This window comes from Durio zibethinus, chromosome 21, assembly GCF_047325235.1.
Source record: "Durio zibethinus cultivar Kanyao isolate XHJ-2024 chromosome 21, ASM4732523v1, whole genome shotgun sequence".
NCBI classification, from domain to species: domain Eukaryota; kingdom Viridiplantae; phylum Streptophyta; class Magnoliopsida; order Malvales; family Malvaceae; genus Durio; species Durio zibethinus.
This window is the reverse complement of record NC_143182.1, coordinates 413,487-433,372: the sequence shown is the minus strand read 5'-3', so window position 1 is coordinate 433,372 and position 19,886 is coordinate 413,487. Positions and strand designations below refer to the sequence as shown.

Below are 19,886 nucleotides of genomic sequence, written 5' to 3'. Positions count from 1 at the left end.
AGATCTATAACACCAGGGAATATAAACTCAACATAAAAAAAGAATCTACCTTAGCAGTAGGCTATTTTACACTTCAAATAAGACACTAGATCGGTTTCAATGTATCCGTACAGCTTGTATATGGTGACAGCCAACCACCAAGCAATCCTGAATACCATGAGCAATGGCTGCACAGAGAAGTTGCTCCTCTACCAATCAGCCAAAACTGATTCTGTATTTCCTGGTTTGTTGTAGTTACATCACAGATCCTATACGACCCAATGTGTTGCCATTGATGGAAACCACTGCATATTTAACATTTCAACCATTTTCCAACATGCACTTCTAGCCCATCCACAACTTCAGCACCCTATCCTTGCCACCAGAGGCAACTTTCTCACCATCTGGACTCCAATCAACAGCATAAACCTATACAAAAGGATAACGTGGATGAGGATTACTCACCAGTATATCTCAGCAAACGGATATCAATGATGCCTTGCTAGTATGGAGAACTTACCTCATCTGCATGGCCTGGAAGGTCTTGCTTCAATTTTTTTGTTCGAATATCCCAAACCTTGAAAATGATATATTAGTTAGGCCTCATTAGAAGAGAAGAAGCATTCTTATTAAAAGAACATTACCATTCCATCCAAGGCTCCAATCAAAGAAGCATAATATAATGAAAAGAGAAAAGAAACATTTTCTTTTTGAAGGAAAGAACCAGGAGTTTGAGAGGATTGGGGTTGGGGTTGGTGTTGGCATGTGTGTGTGTTGGGGGGGGGGGGTGTTCTGAGGGAAAGTAAGCCAGGAAGGATAGATATGTAGCAGAGGTTGAAAGAGGTAAGGATGTCAATACTACCCATGACAAAACAAAAGCAATCAATCCACCAAGTCAGAAAGGACAAAAAAAAGCTAACTTTGATTTGGTTCATTAAGTATGTTTATCAAAAATAATGCCAAACAAACAATCTCAACCATTGATCAGGATCTTTCAACACCAAAAAAAGGTGAAACAACTCCTAGATTTACCTTCAAGGTGGAGTCTTTGCTCCCGCTCAAAAGAAGCCTACTATCTGCGGACCAGCTGAAGGGCAACACACAAGGTGATTATTAACCATGGGAAATAAGAGAAAGGAAACATCAGACATGGTAACAAACTATAGAAATAGCAAAAACCTGATCTGATAAACAGGCCCAACATGACCCCGGAATGCAGCAATAAATTCTCCGGTAGTACCATTCCATAACTTGACAGACTTATCAAATGATGCACTAGCCACCCATTGCCCATCAGGTGAGAAATAAACATGGTTTACAAGCTGGAAGCAACCAACCAAAAGTGCAAAGTTACTTTTAAGCATGAAGAAATTCAGCTACTTCGATTGCAATCAGACAAAGTAGCAGCAGTTAAGGTGTACCTGTTGATGACCAGTCATGCGAACTTTGTGGTGTTTGCTGACAGCAGGTTCCCAAAGGAACATGGTAAAATCATCAGATCCTGATACCAATCTTTCTGGGGCATTGCCCTTCATCTTGTAGTATCTTTCTAGAGCAACCTACATTTTATAAGCAAGGAAACATAATTTCTTTTCTAAAAGAAGAGAATAGAGAGCAGGAAGCTTGAATACAACACTCAACCAGTTATTATGGCAACATTGGGGGAAAAAATATAGTAGTAGTTGCGGAGAAAGAGAGTAGAATTACAAAGATGATTTTTTTTATTGATATAGGACATTGTGACACCAAATAAGTAACTACTACCTTCTTCATTTCTTCTGGAGATGAATATTCTTTTCCAGTACGATCAAAAGCTCCAGTGCGAAGAACATATTCTGTGCTCAATGCAAGGGAGTTAACCCAATGCCCATGACCCTAGAACAAGTAGCATACGTAAATGAATTGCTGTTATATGAAATTCAGAGTATATGCAGTTGCAATTCAATGTATAGATGTACAAAAGAGATGCCCTAGCAGATGCAAGAAGTTACCTTCAATTCACGAATTAGCTTCCCTTGGGAAGTTTCCCATATTTTGATAGTACAATCCTGGGAACTTCAGGCAGTTGACAAAAGAGATCATTACTCAGCAGTTAAAGTTTAAATGGAATGAATAACAGAAAGTATAATTATTTCTATGCCATTCCTAAACAGAATAAAATTGTACCCTGTATATACGACTCCATCTCCACCCCATTTCACACAAGTTACAGCAAGTGTGTGGCCACAGAGACAAATAACACATTTCTTTAAGGAAATATCCCATATGCGGGCATCACCATCTTTGCTAGCGCTTACAAAGCGACGGCATGGAGCATTTAGATGGACAGGTTCCCATGAGATGCCGGTGATCCATTTCTTGTGGCCCTAGTGCAGAATCCAAATATTATCACCAGAGATAATATGAGTAAGACAATTGACTAAATAAAAAGGAAAGTATTCCATTGTTTTTGACCAAATCCATTAGACAAAGAGTTTCAGTTTAAAGAAACTATACAATTTTATGAATAAAAAATATAGTTATTCAAAATTAAAAACTTTACTGTAAGTGGATTGCTGGCAGGCTTCCCTGTTTGTGGGTCCCAACATTGTAGTTCTCCAGATTTGCTACCACTTACAAGATGTTTACCATCTGGTGACCATGCAATACAAAGAACCCAATTCTTGTGTCCTAAATAAAATTAGAAGACATATGATTAATATTAAGAAGTGAAGAATGACAATAACATGAATGTAATGTTACATGGCATGTCTTTTTCTAATTCTGTTTATATGCTTAAATAGTTCTCTGTTATCCACAACTTAGCAGCAAAATTGACTAAGAAAAAAATATCAAGTCAGAATTTTCTAACCTGTACATGTAAACATTGGTGTCTGGGTATTTAGGTCCCATAGTCGGACAGTGGTATCACCTGAGCCACTTGCCAACTGTCGGCCATCAGGACTAAATGCAACAGAAAGTACTGCTTCAGTATGACCTATTGTAGCAAAGCAAAAACAAAGATTTAAGATAACCAATCGAATGATACTAAGATAATGCTAGTAAACTATTTTACTCTTAACGAATCCATATAAAGAAACACATAAAGTAATTGGCTTCTTAATAAGCTAATGAAAATGCTTTTTAGAGAGCAAAATTGGCAGAGTCTGAACCAGAAATTGATTTCTTTATGGTTTAATCATATTATCATATCAAAAGCCCATGGACAGACAATCCTAGACAAGAATTTTGTTTTCTCGGACATTAAATAGGCCAACAATAGATAAGTAACAAGACCATGCCCTGCACCATCAGAACACTATCACAGAATCAAAATAAACACAAACAAAAATTTTGGTGGAGGCAATAGTAACAAAAAAGAAGGTTTTCCAAAATAACTTGAGCATCTTAATAAAACAAACAAGGTACACAAGAAATTTCAGATCTCAGACAACAATGTACTGTCAAAAAATGAAGAATAGCATGTGAAGCAAAGATTTCAAAATTCATGATATTAAGTTTTCCACAGCAAAAATAAATCAATCTCATACCAGCAATTGTAGCTGAACAGCGATTAACTGGCCGAATCCGGAAAACTGCCTGTGGTTGATAAACTATTGATAGTGTTTTCTCCATGGAAACTGAAAATTTGTAGAGCCAAATTGACCAGCCAATAAAAGATTAAGCATATTGAGAAACATAAAAGAATCAAGTAGTAGAAGCATAACTGTCAGAAATTCACTTTCATCACTTCCTAAACTGACCTCTATTTTTCTCTAAGTAAGTTCCAAGTGGCACAAGAAGCTCTTGATTAGATATATAAAATGCATATGGTAGCTTCTCCTCCTGAAGAAACCCAAATAGTAAAGTTCATCACTTTTCGGTCTCTAGTAGGATTTTATTATAAAGCTTGATGACAAGAAACTAATTTTGAATAATTCCACCAACTATATGCAAGCAAATGATATAAAACTTTGAATAAATGCATCAAATGTAAATTACATGAAAGACAAAAATTAACAAGTTGGAAATAATTAGAACAACAAAGCTTACATTTTTAAGAAGGGTATTGACGATCTGTTGAAGCTGAAGAGGACCGACGTTTTGGGGAAGATACATGGTGCCGCCCAGAGTGGTACCTTCGGGGTCTGTTAATACGCACATCACGCTTTTCCCCATCTCTCCCTGCTCTCTTTCCATCTCCATTTTTTGTCTGCTGTGAACAATTTAGAGGCTTCGGGAGGAGATTCGGTTGTTTCAGGAGGATTTAGGGTTTGCGGGGCTGTTTCTGTCCAATTGGGAAATGGAAATGGGGAAATTTTTAGGGTTTTGGGGGGTTTAAGGGGCGGTGGTGTGCCGTGGTGAGATCCACTGAAAGTGGGTCCGGCTGACCTAACTGGACATAGGTTAGCCCTTCGATTTTATAACCCTCAAAAGAAAACACTTTTTAAAAATTTTTTATTTAGTTTAGTTTTACGATAACTGCCAGAAGTAGCGTTAAAAGCGCCGCACTAAACGGACGTAACGCTCGTGTAAGTATTTGACTCTTTGACTTTTGACCGTTGGCGTTGGATTCTCTTATAAACAACACCGTGACGGTGAAGCAAGCTAAAGCCTTGGTTAATTTGGAAAGATTGGCCGTGGCAATCACAATTCTGAAGAATTCCCACAATGAAAATCAGCATTGCTAATTGCCCTTTCGATGTAGTAATCGTCTTCATCTTGTTTCTCACGCGACTGCCACAGCCCTTTCAACAACAGAAGCAGTGGAGACAAAAGTCACACGGTTAGATTCAAAACGCTCATCTCCATCTGTTCAAGAATCAGCCGCTAAATCCGTTTTGGGAAGATTGCTCCCTGCCTATTTTCACAGTTTTCACTTTAGCATTGTCTTCAAGGTAGTAGAATTCTATTTCAACTGTGTTTGCTTTGCTTGTTACTGTTGTTGTTTCTTAACTCCTTTAAAGTAAGACCACTTAAAGGAAGAATGGGTTATTGGCTTCTTAAAGGGAAAATTAGTATAACTGCAACCTTATAAGTTGTTCTTATTGTTACTATCTTTGACAGTTTGTGTTTTCACTTCCAAATATCAGTAGGTTTGTTGTGGACAAGGTTGCTTTCTGATAGAAAATTACAATCGCTCTAGCCAAGATGGACCCCAGATAATGGATGCACAAATCACTTCTTGTTTAAGATTATAGTTTCATCATTATTGAGTGTGAGGGTGCATATCTTGTTATGTCCATGTGTATTTTTCAGAAACTTCTATGACTTAAAGTTTTACCCTTTAACTTTAACCATGTTTAATTTTCTTTTAGTTGATTTTAGGCAAAGGGAAACCTTCTCAATTCTTAGTAGTTATCGTAACCTGCAGCATGGATAAAGTTATTCCTGATTATTAGGATATGAAAAGGGCTTGAAATTGTCTTCTTTCTTCTTTTTTTGCTTCTGTTTATGAAGATAGGGAAATGTTTACTTTTCTGTTTTGGAATTTTGGTTGCTTTTTTTCCCTCTTCCAGAATTAAAGGTGCCACAGCAGTTGAAATTGCATCTGGCCTCCACTGGTATATCAAATATTTCTGTGGTGCTCATGTATCTTGGGACAAGACTGGTGATTTGCAGATAACCTCTGTTCCCAAGCCACGGTCATTCCCCGTTGTAAAAGATGGGGGTGTGCTGATTCAACAGCCGGTACCATGGAACTATTACCAAAATGTTGTTACTTCTAGTTGTAAGTATGGAATCTTTGTTCCAGCCTTCACTCATTGCCATTCACCATGGTGGGTTTTAGGTTATTTTATGAATAGAGTGTAATTTTAGTGTATTTTAGGGTACTTAAAGCCTTATCCTACACTGGGCAGTGCCCCTTTTGCACCAAAAAAAAAAAAAAAAAGCCTTATCCTAAAAACTAACAAGTGATTGACACTAGGAACAAGATGATAAAAACAGGTATATAGTTTTAGACATTGCATGATGTTGATCATATATATTAATCCCTGTAATATCACATCCTTCCCTGCTGATTCATATGTTTGGTGGGATGAGAAAGATGGGAGAAAGAGACAGACTGGATGGCTTTCCAAGGAATCAACCTGCCTTGGGCATTTACAGGACAAGAAGCCATTTGGCAAAGAGTTTTCATGGTGAAGAACTTTTAATGTTATTAAGCATCTTGATTAGCACATAGAGGTCACAACCTTATCAGTTTTCTCGTGTTAATATTATCTGTGCATAATGGACTCAGTTTACTTTATATCATTGAGAATTGGCTTCTAATTTCTAGGGTTTTAATATTAGCATGAAAGATTTGAATGATTTCTGTGGTGGACCTGCTTTCCTGGCTTGGGCTCGCATGGGAAATTTACATGGGTAGGTAAACATGGTTTATTTTACTGTCATCCTCTTTCTCAAACATAATGACTGCTAATAGAAGTTAATGTTGCTGTAGCCGGCTCTCTATATTACATATTGGAGAAAACACATAGATTTTTTTTACACATTTTGGCATAAGAAATAATCATCCTTATGGGGTATTAGTTGTTTTAGTATGCAAACTAGGAAGAGTGTTTGATTGAAAGTTTGAAACTATACTCACCAGTAGAAACTAAGGTATAAACCAATTCTAGCTGTCACCAAAAACAGGTTATATACACCAAATAATCTTCTTAGTGAACGAGTGTTCTATTTATTATCCTTCCTTTTAAGGCATTTCAAATTATTCTTAATATGTTCAACTTGTGCACTAGCCAATTGGAAGACATGATTATGATAATAAGGAAAATTTTAGTCATCACAAATACAATCATAAAATATGGTCCAATGAGAATGCAGTTTTTTTGTTGAACTCTTATGAATTGTTGGATTTGTCACTCTGTATTGAATCCTGTTGTTTATTATACTTATTCTTTTGGTTTTTCGGGCTAAGATTAATCTTATCGCAGGAGGTGTGACCTTTTATCAAAAGACTGGTGGAAACAGCTATTGGTTTTACAAAAGAAGATGCTGTCTCGGATGTTAGAGCTAAGCATGACACCAGGTACAGTTAAATTTTTTCTGTTTGCAATGGTCATGTCACTTTTTGTATGTCTAGTCTAATGCATCAAGTATTGCAGAAAATTTTTGTTTAAAAGTTGGTTAGTACCTTGTATTGCCATTATTGTTTTACAATATAGCTGACAAATTATAATGTTTTGGTCATTCTTTTCTAATGCTTCCATCATTTTCCAGGAATGTTCAGCACCGTAAACACTTCAATTTGTGAGATTCTATTCAATCTGATTTTTGTTAATTAAAAAACTAAAAATAAAAAAAATGAAAAAAAAATATGGTAGATTGAATTTGTGTAAATTGTGTGAGTGAAGAGTTTAAATTGAATTTAAAGATTAAAGTTGAAATTAAAAGGGAAATGATTTTTGTTCGGGTATAGGATTTTTTTGATCAAAACCCTATAAATATATGCCCCCACATAAACACACAGATGACAGATCAAAAATGGAAGAGAGAGAAAGAGACACAAAAACATAGAAATCAGGAAAAGCATATGTAAAAGCATTCAAAATTTTGTAGGAATTTTTTTGGGCAAAAAATTTTTTTGGAAAATTTCTAATTTTAGGTTGAATTTTTTGGCGTTGGTTGAATTTTTTGGTGAACTTTTTAGTGTTGGTTGAATTTTTTGGTAGGTTTTTCATAATCCGATCGAAAATTTTGACGCCGATTAAATTTTTCAACAAACTTTCGGTGAACTAACCCAAATTTCGATGATATTTTTCAGAATCTGACTAAGATTCAACTATAGTTCATCATGTTCTAGAGAAAGAAGAAAAGAAAAGAAGGAGTAGAGAAAGGGAGAAATGAGAAATATGATGAAAAAAAAGGAATACAGCTTTTTATATTGACTTCAAAACGACGTCATTTTTGCCTTAAAAAGATCCAAAACATAGTTTCAATTGTTTTTGTGTTTTTTATTGGGATGACCCGACCTAAGCTCAACCTGCTTTTGTCGACCCGCGTTTCAGTCAACTCCTTCAACCGAGTCGAGCCACGCCTTCGAGCCGTTTTTTGTGTCTAAAGCCAAGCTTCTCTAGCCAAGCCATTTCTATTTTTTGTATTTTTTATTTAGTATTTTATTTATATGTTTATTTTTTTAGTATTTTTGTTTGATTAAATTTGAAAAAAATAAAAAATAAAAAAAATAAAATATTCTTTGAAAATAAGTATTAATTATCTAATGATGGAATTTATAAAAATTTCAAACGGTAAATTTTTATAAACTTTTTAGGTGAGAAATTTTGACTAAATTTATCTCAAATAGCGAAATAATTTAGATAAAGTGTCAATAACAATAATTAATATTTATTTTCAAACAAAAAATAAAAAATAAAAAATATTAATAAAAAAATTGGAATTAAATATAAATTATCCAATGATGAAATTTTTTAGAAATTTCAAATAGTAAATTTCTATAAAATTCTTAAGTGAGAAATTTTGTCTAAATTTATCCTAAATGGTGAAATAATTTAGATAAAATTTCAATAACAATAATTAATATTTATTTTCAAACAAAAAAATAAAAAAATATTAATAAAAATTTTGGAATTAAATACAAATTACCCAATGATGAGATTCTTAAAAATTTTAAATAGTAAATTTCTAAGAAATTTCTAGGTAAAAAATTTTCTCTAAACTTGTCACAAATGACGGAATAATTTAGATGAAATTTCAATAAAAGTAATTGTAGTCTTTTTCAAATTTGGTTGAAAAGATTTGATAATTATCCAATGATGAAGTTCTTAGAAATTTCAAATGGTAAATTCCTAAGAAATTTTTAGGTGAGAAATTTCTTTAAATTGTCTCAAATGGTGGAAGAATTTAAATGAAGTTTCAAGAAAAATAATTGTCATATTATTGTCTGTAGAAAAATAAATAAATAAATAAAAATTTTAAATAGACCAAAATAGTAAAAAATTTAGAAATTAAAAAAAAAGATATTTCTAATCTAATACAAATGGTAAAATAATTAGATATATTTTTGACAAAAAAATTAAAAAAATAAAACTAACAAAAAAAAATTTTCAATGATGGAGCCTCTCTAAGAAAATAAATGGAATTCTTAAATACTTTTGAGATGATAAAATATTTTTAAGAATTTTGTCAGATTGATGGAGAGTCTTAAGAATTATTTTCAATATTTAACATAAAAATTTGAAACCATTATAATCAAGACCCTAGGATAAATTTAAAATAAAATGGTACCATCTTTTTTATAGGCATGTGGGGGTACTAACCTTCCTTACATATAACCAAACTTTTGAACTATGTTTTAGTTAGTAGACATGAACCTATTCTTTTAGGAACCCTTAGTTAAGCTTAGGAGCTCCTTAAGAAGATAGATTCATTGGTAGCCAATCATACCTAATTTAAAAATATTGGTGGTGACTCTTTTTGTTAAGTCTAGCTATAGATTTTTGGATATATATATTATGATAGTTTGGTGATTTCACTAGAGATAGCCATAGAGTGTCAAGCCATAAACTTTTAAATTTATCATATTCTTTGGTTTAATGGTTTTAAATTATAATGATTTGTGTTATCTGTTTACTAACATTTTTATTTTTTTTGTCTTTTATTTTTGGGGCATGAAACCTATGTATTCCTTCACACACACTATTATATGCATTTGTATTATATGAGCTTTATACCTGAGTTTTGTTTTTAGAAGAAAGTAAAGTGTCTACGCTCTTGTAAGATGATAATCTTCGTAATGGCTAACGAAATGCTTTCACTCAAATTGAATATTTTTCGTTGGTAGCCTATGATGGGTGAAGATTGGAATACCTTACTATTCTGTGATGGATTATGATGTAAGGAACAATTTGGAAACCTTTAGTTGTCAATCACTTAACCTTGCATATAATCAACACCTAAGAGGACTAGCCTTAAGATAAAACATTTTCTACCCAGTGATAGATATACCCCAAAATTAGGACATAAAAAAGAACAATTTATGTGATATATTGCTTATCTAACCATTTTGTTTTTTCTTTTTTACTTTATGCATTTGCATTTACATGTCATGCATCATTTTCATTATCATATGTAATATTATGCATCTGCATTATTCTCATATTAGATTTCATCCATGAAAATATACATTCCACTCAAGATGCATCAACATACCAAACATAGAGCATAGCATTTCTAACAATGACATAATTGTGATACTTAAGGTTTAAGAATAGCTTCACCAAGCAAGAATCTTACTCATCATTACTATACAAGAGGTCCAGCCAAATAGATGGAACAAAAAAATTCTAACCATTTCGAAAAGATAGAGAAAGCCTAAAAGAAGCTTAAGAGAGGGTTGAATAGGATTCTAAACCCTCTATACCCTCATGGTTTTGGATTGCATCATGCCCAATCCACACAAAACCCACCACTATAGTAGTTCACATATCCTATAGGGTATACATAACCTAGAATGCCATCAGCTTCAAACTTAGGATAGTATCAAAGTTATGTAAATCCTGTCTTTACTAATAAGGTAGTAGAACCAGTACCAATCCCTAACTTGGATGATCCAAAAAAAAATTAAGGCCTAAGGAGAAAAAAACTTTAGAAGCCTCAAAAGCTAAATAGAAGATGAATTTATTAAAGGAAAGATTGCGAGCCATAAAGAGAATCGATTTTTATGATTCTGTAGATGTTGTTGGACTCTACTTGGTCTCGGATGTCATTATTCTTTCAAAGTTCAAAGTGCTAGAGTTTAAAAAATATGATGATACAAAATGCCTAAAAACTCATATCATTATGTATTATCGGTGGATGGCTGCCCATGCTCATATTGAAAAACTCTTTATACATGTTTTTCAAGATAAACTTAGGATAGTATCAAAGTTATGTAAATCCTGTCTTTACTAATAAGGTAGTAGAACCAGTACCAATCCCTAACTTGGATGATCCAAAAAAAAATTAAGGCCTAAGGAGAAAAAAACTTTAGAAGCCTTAAAAGCTAAATAGAAGATGAATTTATTAAAGGAAAGATTGCGAGCCATAAAAAGAATCGATTTTTATGATTCTGTAGATGTTGTTGGACTCTACTTGGTCTCGGATGTCATTATTCTTTCAAAGTTCAAAGTGCTAGAGTTTAAAAAATATGATGATACAAAATGCCTAAAAACTCATATCATTATGTATTATCGGTGGATGGCTGCCCATGCTCATATTGAAAAACTCTTTATACATGTTTTTCAAGATAATCTCACTGACTTTGCTACTAGGTGGTATGTCCAGTTGGACATGACCTACATTTGTTCTTAGAGTGATATGGCCCAAGACTTCATCAGTCAATACCGTCATATCATAGACGTAGCCTTTGATCGCTTATTTTTGTAAAACATAAAAAAAAAGATAATTGAATCATTCAAGAAATATGTCCAGAGGTGAAGGACATAGCTACTCAAGTGTAACCTCCCTAACTAAAAAAAAGACTACAGTGTTATTGTTAGCACTTTAAAATTTTTTTATTATGAAAATATGATAGGAAATACAATAAAAAATTTCACCAACATGATAATCTCAAATAAAATTATTGAGAATGCCATTAAAAATGACAAGTTGAAAAGAGAAAAAACCAAGAAGGTGCCAGAAAAGAAAGAGATTGAAACTCAAGCCATGAACTTTGACAAATAATTTAGGGGATATCAATTATATCCACAAGGTTACTCCCCATACTATACTGCTGTGAATAATATCTCATCCTATCCATACCAGTCGGTCATATTACCATCTTATCCATCAACATACCATTTTCAGCTCTCAAACTTCTATAAAACCTTATATTCGTCTTGCTAACCCAACAAGTGATTCACGAAAGCTACAAATTACCCAAAAAAAAATACGTATTTAATCCAATCTCTATGAGTTATAAAGAATTATATCAAGAGCTCTACAATAACCACTTGATTACCCTCAACCGTCTAGAGTCATTCAAGCCACTCTATCTCAAGTAGTATAATCCTATGGCTCATTATGACTACCATTATAAAATTATTGATCATTTCACTAAAAATTACACTGCTCTGAAGTATAAAGTGCAATGTTTGATCAAAGATAGAATGATAAACTTTGATACAATAGGGATAATAACACCTAATGTTAGTAACAATCCATTGCCCAATTACAACGTTAATGCTTCAAGTGAAAATTAAGAATGAGTGTAATTTGAAAAGACTTGGAAAGTTGTAACGAATCAAGGGGCCAGATTGCAAGAAAAATCCTTTACTCGATCATATGGGGGCATAATTTTAAAAGGATGTTAAGGTTGGATGTTATTTATCATTTTGGGTTTTCTTTCAAAATAGTGTTGGGAGTTTTTTTATGCAATAAGATTTTATTTTTAATCATTTTAATAAAAGGCAAAGATAATGCATTTCATTATATTTTCTCTTTCATCCAAGCCATTATTCCAAGCTTTTGTATTTGCCACATTTTTTTCCTTATTCTTAATGATGAATGTTTAGACAATGATAACAATAATTCTGAGATTTAATTTTGAGAACTCATTCACATTGATCTGAGGAGACTATTTGAGCAAAAGAAATTAGCTACTAGCAGATGTGAAATAGATATATCTTGAAGATATGAAATCTTTTATAAAGATCTATGAGCTTGTTTTTGTTCAATAGATGATTTTCAAGAAAAGTATTCACATTTGAGATAAAAAATGATCATCATTCTTTTACCGTTCAAAAAATCATTCATTGTTACCCTTTTGAACCTATTATGATTTTTTTTTTTAAGAACCCTGACCAAGGATCACCCTCCATATTATGGGGTAATTTTTGAAAAAGAAAATAGATAAAAGACCACAAAAGGTCTCAAAGATAGAAAAAAAAGAAAAGTAAAATGCAAGAAAGAGAGAAAAAAAAATGAATGTCACACATGATTTGGGGTAAATAATAAAAATCCTTTTGTGAGGAATGAGATGAATGGGAAAAGGAAAAAGTAGTGAAATGATGTGAAATGGGGTAAAATGCTAAATTGCATCGCATGATGAAAAATGATCATTTGGTTTTAAACCCTTTAAATATGTATTTTTAGCATATTTTATCCATTTTTTTCATGATCCCTTACCACAGCCTACATTACAACCTTTAAAATTCTATTTTGATTAAGTGTAAATGCTCGAATTAAATGATCATATATTGAACTAAGGCATATTTATGATGGAGTAATAGAATTGTGCTATGCTGTGTGTTAGAGATTGATGTGTGGGAGCTATCAATACTAAAAAAAATAAAAAAAAAAGAAAAGAGAAAGAAAGAAAAGAAGAAAAAAAAAGAAAATTTAAAAGAATGGAAAAAAATGAAAATAAGAGAAAAGGAAAACTCAAATTGAAAAACCCGAAAAGGTAATTTAGGTAAAAAAATCTCTAAGTCGAGAGTTAGATAAACAGTTCACATAGATGGAAGATCAAAGACATATGAAAATCTCTTGAAGCTAGGGCAAAGTTGAATGAGCTTAAAATGACTTCGAAAGTCAATGGAATGAGTTTTTGAGAAAAAATTTTGGATTAATGTTAAGAATTACTTGAGTATTCATTGATTGGATATTGCTACTCCATTTGTTCAATACCATTCCTAAAGACATGCTTTGCATTTGTTCTTTTGTCCATTTATTTTTGTATAACACTCACTCCTCATTGATTTCTTTTCTCTCAATTCACCTTATACTCTCTTATTATTGTATTCCCAAAATAAATTTAAAAAAATGTCTAATTGCATTATAGTTGACAAAAATTAAAATGATGATGAATGAATGATAATGTGCATAAAAAATTCTTGCATTCTTTTGAAAAGAAATTTAGGATAATAAGAGGTAAAAAAATGAAGAGATGTCTAAAACTTGAAAAGATTACACATGTATGATGACGAATTGGTCTATATAATTTATGAAATGTGATCAAATGATAAAAATAATGTAAATTAATAGATGAAATTCATTTTGAAATGGCTAGTGCTAAGAAGTTTATAAATAGTGATCAAGTGATGAACATAAAGTGGATCAATTGATAGAATTTATTTTGAAAATTGCTAATGCTGAGAAGCCTGTAGGTTGTGATTAAATGATATGAAGTAATAAAAGAAACTTATTTTGAAATTGCTAGTGTTGAAAAGCCTGTGAATTGCAATCATATGATGCAAATGATGTTGATCAGCTGATAAAATTTATTTTGGGATAGCTAGTGCTGAACAGCTGAAAAGGGGAAAATATGAGATTGAGGAGACTTAAGAACCATGTTACCACATTTAATTAGAATTTTATGACATTGACATCTATATTACATGTATTGCATTTGTATTATTGTTGGAAGAATATTTAAAATTTTGGTTTGGCTATACATCTGCATTATGCAGTAAACATTTGACTCATGATTAAGAATGTGACATTTGTAGTATTGTGAAAATCTAGATTGTTGTATTTGCATCATTAAGAAAGCATTTGTATCATTGATCATGATATTCATTACATACAAAATTTTAACTTTGATAAAAGTTTCAAAGTCATTTAGAAAGAAATTTTGAAGTCTTTTAAGACAAGATTATGAATCCTCAAATGAAAGTCTTTAAGATTTCGCATGAGAATCTTTGAGTTTTCAAATAAAGATCTTTGAGTTTCAAATGATAATCTTTAAGATGTGAAACCCTAAAATTTATCAAATATGAATCTTCAAATTTGAATGAGAATTTTTTGAAAAGAACTCAAATAAGAACCTTTGAGATTTTAGATGTGAAACTCTAAGATTTATTAAATGTGAACCTTTGAACTCGAATCAGAAGCTTTAAATTTTTGGATGTGAATATCTAAAATTCGAATGAAAAGCTTTAAACTTTTTGGATGTGAACCCTAAATTTGTCAAATGTAAACCTTTGAACTCGAATGAAAAGTTTTGAACTTTTTAATGTGAATCACCAAAATTCAAACAAGAATAAATGTTGGATGTGAGCCTTGCAATTTACATGCAAATCCTTGAATTAAAACTTTGGATGAGAATTTCACAAATGCGAATCTTGAAATCTTATAAATCTGAATTTTTACATATATAAAATTTTGCAAATCAAATTCTTATGAAACTAAAATTTTGACAATCAAATTTTAGTGAATTCTTATGAAGCTGAAAGGTTCTTCTGAATTTGAACCTTTGAATTTTGAACTCAAATTGTGAATCTTTGAGTTTTTATTACAAATTTCATCAGACATGATCTATGACTCATCTGAACATGATTGTCGAGAAGTTGTATTTTTCAAAGTTATTAAGCCTCTGTTTAGAGGATCATTATTTATTTTTCAAAGTTGTAGAGCCTTTGATTAGAGAAGCATTGTTTATTTTCAAAGTTATTGAGCCTCTATTTAGAATAGCATTATTTATTTTTCAAATTTGTTACTCCTCTGTTTAGAGGAGTATTATTTATTTTTCAAAGTTATTGAGCTCTGTTTAGAGGAGCATTTTTTTTTAAAGTTGTTGAGCCTCCGATTAGAGTTATTTTTCAAAGTCATTGAGCCTCTACTTAGAGGAGCATTATTTATTTTCCAAAGTCGTTGAACTTTTTTTTAGAGGAGCCTTATTTAATTTTCTAAAAGTTGTAAGCCTCTGCTTAAGGGAATTTTGTGTTATTTAGCAAGTTTGGGTGTCTGATTATTAAAAAACAAAAAATAAAAAAAGATAAAAAAGAAAAAAAACAAAAAAAACAAAAAAAAAGTGTTAGGATGGCTATCTGGATAGAAGGGATGTCTACGTCTTTGCACAATTTTTGTTACACAAGAAATGTGCAAAAAATGGTAGCTGTAGATACCCCAATCTGTCTAAGGTTCTACTAAATCTGATTTTTGTTAATTAAAAAAATAAAACAAAAAAAAATCTGGTAGATTAAATTTATGTGAAACTGTGTGAGTGAAGAGTTTAAATTGTATTTAAAGACTGATGTTGAAATTAAAAGAGAATTGAATTTTGTAAAGGTATAGGGTTCTTTTGATCAAAATCCTATAAATAGATGCTCCCAAAGAAACACATAAATGAAAAGATCAAAAATGAAAGAGAGAGAGACACAAAAACATAAAAATCAAGAAAAACATACGCAAAAGCATTCAAAAATTTGTAAGAATTTTTTTGGGTAAAAAATTTTTTTGAAAAATTTTTAAAAAATTTTCAGTTTTCAATTGAATTTTTTTGATGAACTTTTAAATGCCGATTGAATTTTTTGGCAGGTTTTCCAAAATTCAATCGAAGATTTCAACCTCGGTTAAATTTTTTGATAAACTTTCAATGAATCAACCCAAATTCTGATCACATTTTTTAGAATTTGATGAAGATTCAATTGGAGTTCATCCGATTCTAAAGAGAAAGAGAAAAAAAAAAGAGAAAAAAAAAGAGGGAAATGAGAAATCTAAGAAAAAGGAAGGAATTTGGCATTTTATATCGGCCCCAAAACCACATCGTTTTCGCTATAGAAAGTCTCAGGATCCGCGTGTTTTTCATTCAGGCAACCTGACTCGAGCGCAACCCGCTTCTGCCAACCCACATTTTAGTCAACTCCTTCAACCAAGTTGAGCCAAGTTGTGCCCCCTTGAGCCCCGCGTTTAAGCTATTTTTTGTGTCTGAAGCCGAACAGCGTCAAGTCGCTTTAGTTAAGCTGTTTATATTTTTTTTGGTATTTTTTGTTTATTTTATTTAGTATTTTATTTATATGTTTGTTTATTTTTTTAGTATTTTTACATGATTAAATTTGAAAAAATAAAAAATAAAAAAAATAAAATATATTTTTAGAATAAGTATTAATTATCTAATGATAAATTTTTATAAAATTCTTAGGTAAGGAATTTTATCTACATTTGTCCCAAATAGCGGAATAATTTAAATAAAGTTTCATAACAATAATTAATATTTATTTTTAAATAAAAAATAAAAAATAATAATAATAATTTTAGAATTAAATACAAATTATCCAATGATGGAATTTTTTAGAAATTTCAAATGGTAAATTTTTATAAAATTCTTAGGTGAGAAATTTTGTCTAAATTTATCTCAAATGGTGGAATAATTTAGACAAAATTTCAATAACAATAATTAATATTTATTTTCAAACAAAAAAATAAAAAAATAAAAAAATAAAAAATATTAATAAAAATTTTGGAATTAAATACAAATTACCTAATGATGAGATTCTTAGAAATTTCAAATGATAAATTTCTTAGAAATATCTAGATGATAATTTTTTTCTAAATTTGTCCCAAATTGTGGAATAATTTAGATGAAATTTCAATAAAAGTAATTGTATTCTTTTCCAAATTTGGTTGAAAATATTTGATAATTATCCAATTATAAGATTCTTAAAAATTTTAAATGGTAAATTCTTAAAAAAAATTTAGGTGAGAAATTTCTTTAAATTTATCCCAAACTGTGGAAGAATTTAAATGAAGTTTTAAGAAAAATAATTGTCATATTATTTTCTTTTCAAAAAAATAAAAATTAAAAGAATTTTTAAATAAGCCCAAATGGTGAAAAATTTAGAAATTAAAAAAAAATATTTCTAATTTGGCCTAAATGATGGAATAATTAGATATATTTTCTACAAAAAAGCCAAAAAAATTTTTTTTCAACAATAGAGCCTTTTCAAGAAAACAAATTAAATTCTTGAATACTCTTGAGGCGAGAAAATATTTTTAAGAATTTTGTCAGATTGATGAAAAATCTTAAGAATTATTTTTAATGTTTAACATAAAAATTTGAAACCATTAGAATCAAAACCCTAGGATAAATTTAAAATAAAATAGTATCATCTTTTGGATCGGCATGTGGGGTGCTATAACTTTTCTCATATGTAATCGAACTCTCGAATCTTATTCTGATTAGTAGACTTAAACCTATTTTTTTAGAGACCCTTAGTCAAGCTTAGGAGCTCTTTTAAGAGGATAGATTTATTAGGTGGCCAATCACATTTAGTTAAAAAAGATTGGTGACGATTCCTTTTGTTAAATCTATTTATAGATTTTCGGATTTATATGTTATGACAAGCACCTTTAGAGAGAATTTTTCCTTTAGCAAATGTAACTAGACTAGGGGACTATTACTTTTCTTATTCTTAGGAATGAATGATAGCATTCCTTATGGGTTTCACATATTGTTGTAGCTATTTTGGACCATAAATCATGCATGGAAAAAGTCATATCCGATGCTATTGCAATCTTGAATGTGGACCTTATCTGTTTATGTATTAAATAACATGAGTTTGCAGTTCTGGTTTTTATCCCTATCAGGAACATTGTGGATGGTGATCCCTGTTGGAGCTGTACTTATGTCATGAATCCTTCTGATCCTTAATTTTCGGGTGGAGAGGCTTTGGGGTTTGTAATATATTACCTTAATTGACTGACATCTTTAGTCTTATACCAGGTGAAACTCAACATAACCGAACAGAGTGAAACAAGCAAAGCAGCATAATATACTCCTAATACAGTGGTAAAATGAAATTTAAATTTGAAGTATATTACCTGTACTGAGAGATCTCTGTGTGTGTTTTGTACACTTCACATGAGCATATGTATGTGTTGAGTGCATTCGTGCAAAGTATGAAAGAAGGAATAAGTACTCGAAAATGTAAGCCCTTGTTACTGAATCGATAATACATTTTATGTTTCTGCTAACATAAGTTATATTTATTTTCCCTTTCCAAAAAAAAAAGTATATTTATAAAAAAATGTGATTAAATATGAGCAATGTTACCAAAATTATACATTGCCCATCTTCTCTTCTTAATGTGTTGATTACGTAATTTGAATTCATACTGTCTTTAGAGTATGCTGAAGCCACAACTGGTAATTTTTCTCAGTTATATTTAAATTACTCTATCTCACCCTCATAAAATGTGATTTTATATTCTCTCATAATAGTTTTAAGCTATTGAATGAAAATATTCTTCTTCTTCCTTTGATTTCCAGTTTTTGGATTTTTTTTTGCATTTTACGCTGTGTGTACTTTGTATTATACTTTTCACATTGAATAAATACTACATGTTACCAAACTGCAATGACACAAACTTACAAATGACCCAACATATATCCCTTAACTTGGTGCTGCTGTGAACAAAGCCATGTCTAATGGTTACAAGGAAACTGTGTCATCTTTATTGCTCCAACACCATCCCCTCTTTTATTCTGTTTCTTCTTCTGTGAACATTTTCTCATTTTTCCATAAAATGACATATGATGTTGGGATCCTAGACAGCTGCTGTTTCATCCAACATACATAAGCATTTTTTTTTTTTTTTGGCATTAATATGTCATGTGATATTCGGCTGATAAGAAATTTTGCATGACTATATAAGCAAGTTGGTACAAGATTAATTTGAAAATGCAAATGACATTAAGACACAAGAAGAACAATTCGCCAGGCCACTGCAAACACAAAACAGTAAGCATCAGAACTATTGAAACTCTTTCCTGAGAAATTACATTGAAACAAAAGCAAAATCTTTCCCTATACCAAAGTTAATATATAGAGGAAAGAATGGGTTTCATTCTCAAATAAATGGCAAGCAGGTGTACTTGGAGCTGTATCCAGTGAAGGCCGAAGGAGATATCCTTACTTGGCCAAAGCATTATATATTTGAAAGATATTTCTGTTGATCATTGGTTATTTGATAATAAAGTTGTACATAAATACGTTCAAGACTCCTTGATACAGATAGCCCTTCAAATGTTGTGTTTTGGAGGCGAACCTCCATGATCTTTTGTGTTTATACCGGGCGAGATTTGAAGCCTTTCTATTATGTCAAATGCAGCACAGATAAAACTGGTTGGGAGGAGGCGAGTTATGAATTATGATGCCTACTACTATTTTTATGATTGAGAGAAATTACAAATTTATTTATACT

At 31.2% G+C, this 19,886-nt stretch overlaps 2 protein-coding genes across 9 annotated transcripts; one reads left to right on the top strand and one right to left on the bottom strand.

Moving 5' to 3' along the window:
• Positions 1–22: 22 nt before the first annotated feature.
• Positions 23–4,378, bottom strand: LOC111304508 (WD-40 repeat family protein / notchless protein). 2 transcript variants are annotated; one of them, XM_022901098.2, is made up of 13 exons: positions 4,012–4,378; positions 3,723–3,804; positions 3,510–3,599; positions 2,831–2,956; positions 2,522–2,649; positions 2,146–2,345; positions 1,971–2,034; positions 1,744–1,854; positions 1,401–1,538; positions 1,159–1,301; positions 1,012–1,066; positions 500–556; positions 23–408 (listed from the first exon to the last, which is right to left on the bottom strand). In XM_022901098.2, the coding sequence occupies exons 1-13, from the start codon at positions 4,162–4,164 to the stop codon at positions 325–327; spliced, it is 1,431 nt and encodes a 476-aa protein (XP_022756833.1). In that variant the 5' UTR covers positions 4,165–4,378; the 3' UTR covers positions 23–324. The 2 variants fall into 2 exon arrangements, with proteins under 2 accessions (XP_022756833.1, XP_022756834.1); XM_022901099.2 differs by lacking the exon at positions 3,723–3,804 and having other exon boundaries at positions 4,012–4,150.
• Positions 4,379–4,458: 80 nt separating this feature from the next.
• On the top strand, positions 4,459–18,648 carry LOC149512730 (alpha-N-acetylglucosaminidase-like). Of its 7 annotated transcripts, none has more exons than XM_089750826.1 (5): positions 4,459–4,856; positions 5,478–5,689; positions 6,242–6,327; positions 6,900–6,994; positions 18,271–18,648. In XM_089750826.1, exons 2-5 carry the CDS (start codon positions 5,672–5,674, stop codon positions 18,315–18,317), a joined length of 246 nt encoding a protein of 81 aa, XP_089606952.1. In that variant the 5' UTR covers positions 4,459–4,856; positions 5,478–5,671; the 3' UTR covers positions 18,318–18,648. The 7 variants fall into 7 exon arrangements, 3 of the variants coding, with proteins under 3 accessions (XP_089606952.1, XP_089606950.1, XP_089606951.1); XM_089750824.1 differs by having other exon boundaries at positions 18,249–18,648; XM_089750825.1 differs by lacking the exon at positions 18,271–18,648 and adding an exon at positions 7,186–7,715.
• Positions 18,649–19,886: the final 1,238 nt, after the last annotated feature.

What these genes read in the sequence shown, in the direction of transcription:
- LOC149512730 (XM_089750824.1), top strand. An exon ending in CGCATGGGAAATTTACATGG is followed by an intron (nt 6,328 to 6,899) that starts GTAGGTAAACAT and finishes ATCTTATCGCAG; the next exon opens with GAGGTGTGACCTTTTATCAA. An exon ending in AGAGCTAAGCATGACACCAG is followed by an intron (nt 6,995 to 18,248) that starts GTACAGTTAAAT and finishes ATGAGTTTGCAG; the next exon opens with TTCTGGTTTTTATCCCTATC.
- LOC111304508 (XM_022901098.2), bottom strand. Translation starts at nt 4,164, where the DNA reads ATGGAGATGGAAAGAGAGCAGGGAGAGATGGGGAAAAGCGTGATGTGC. An exon ending in CTGCCAGCAATCCACTTACA is followed by an intron (nt 2,346 to 2,521) that starts GTAAAGTTTTTA and finishes ATTCTGCACTAG; the next exon opens with GGCCACAAGAAATGGATCAC. An exon ending in CTCCAGAAGAAATGAAGAAG is followed by an intron (nt 1,539 to 1,743) that starts GTAGTAGTTACT and finishes TATAAAATGTAG; the next exon opens with GTTGCTCTAGAAAGATACTA.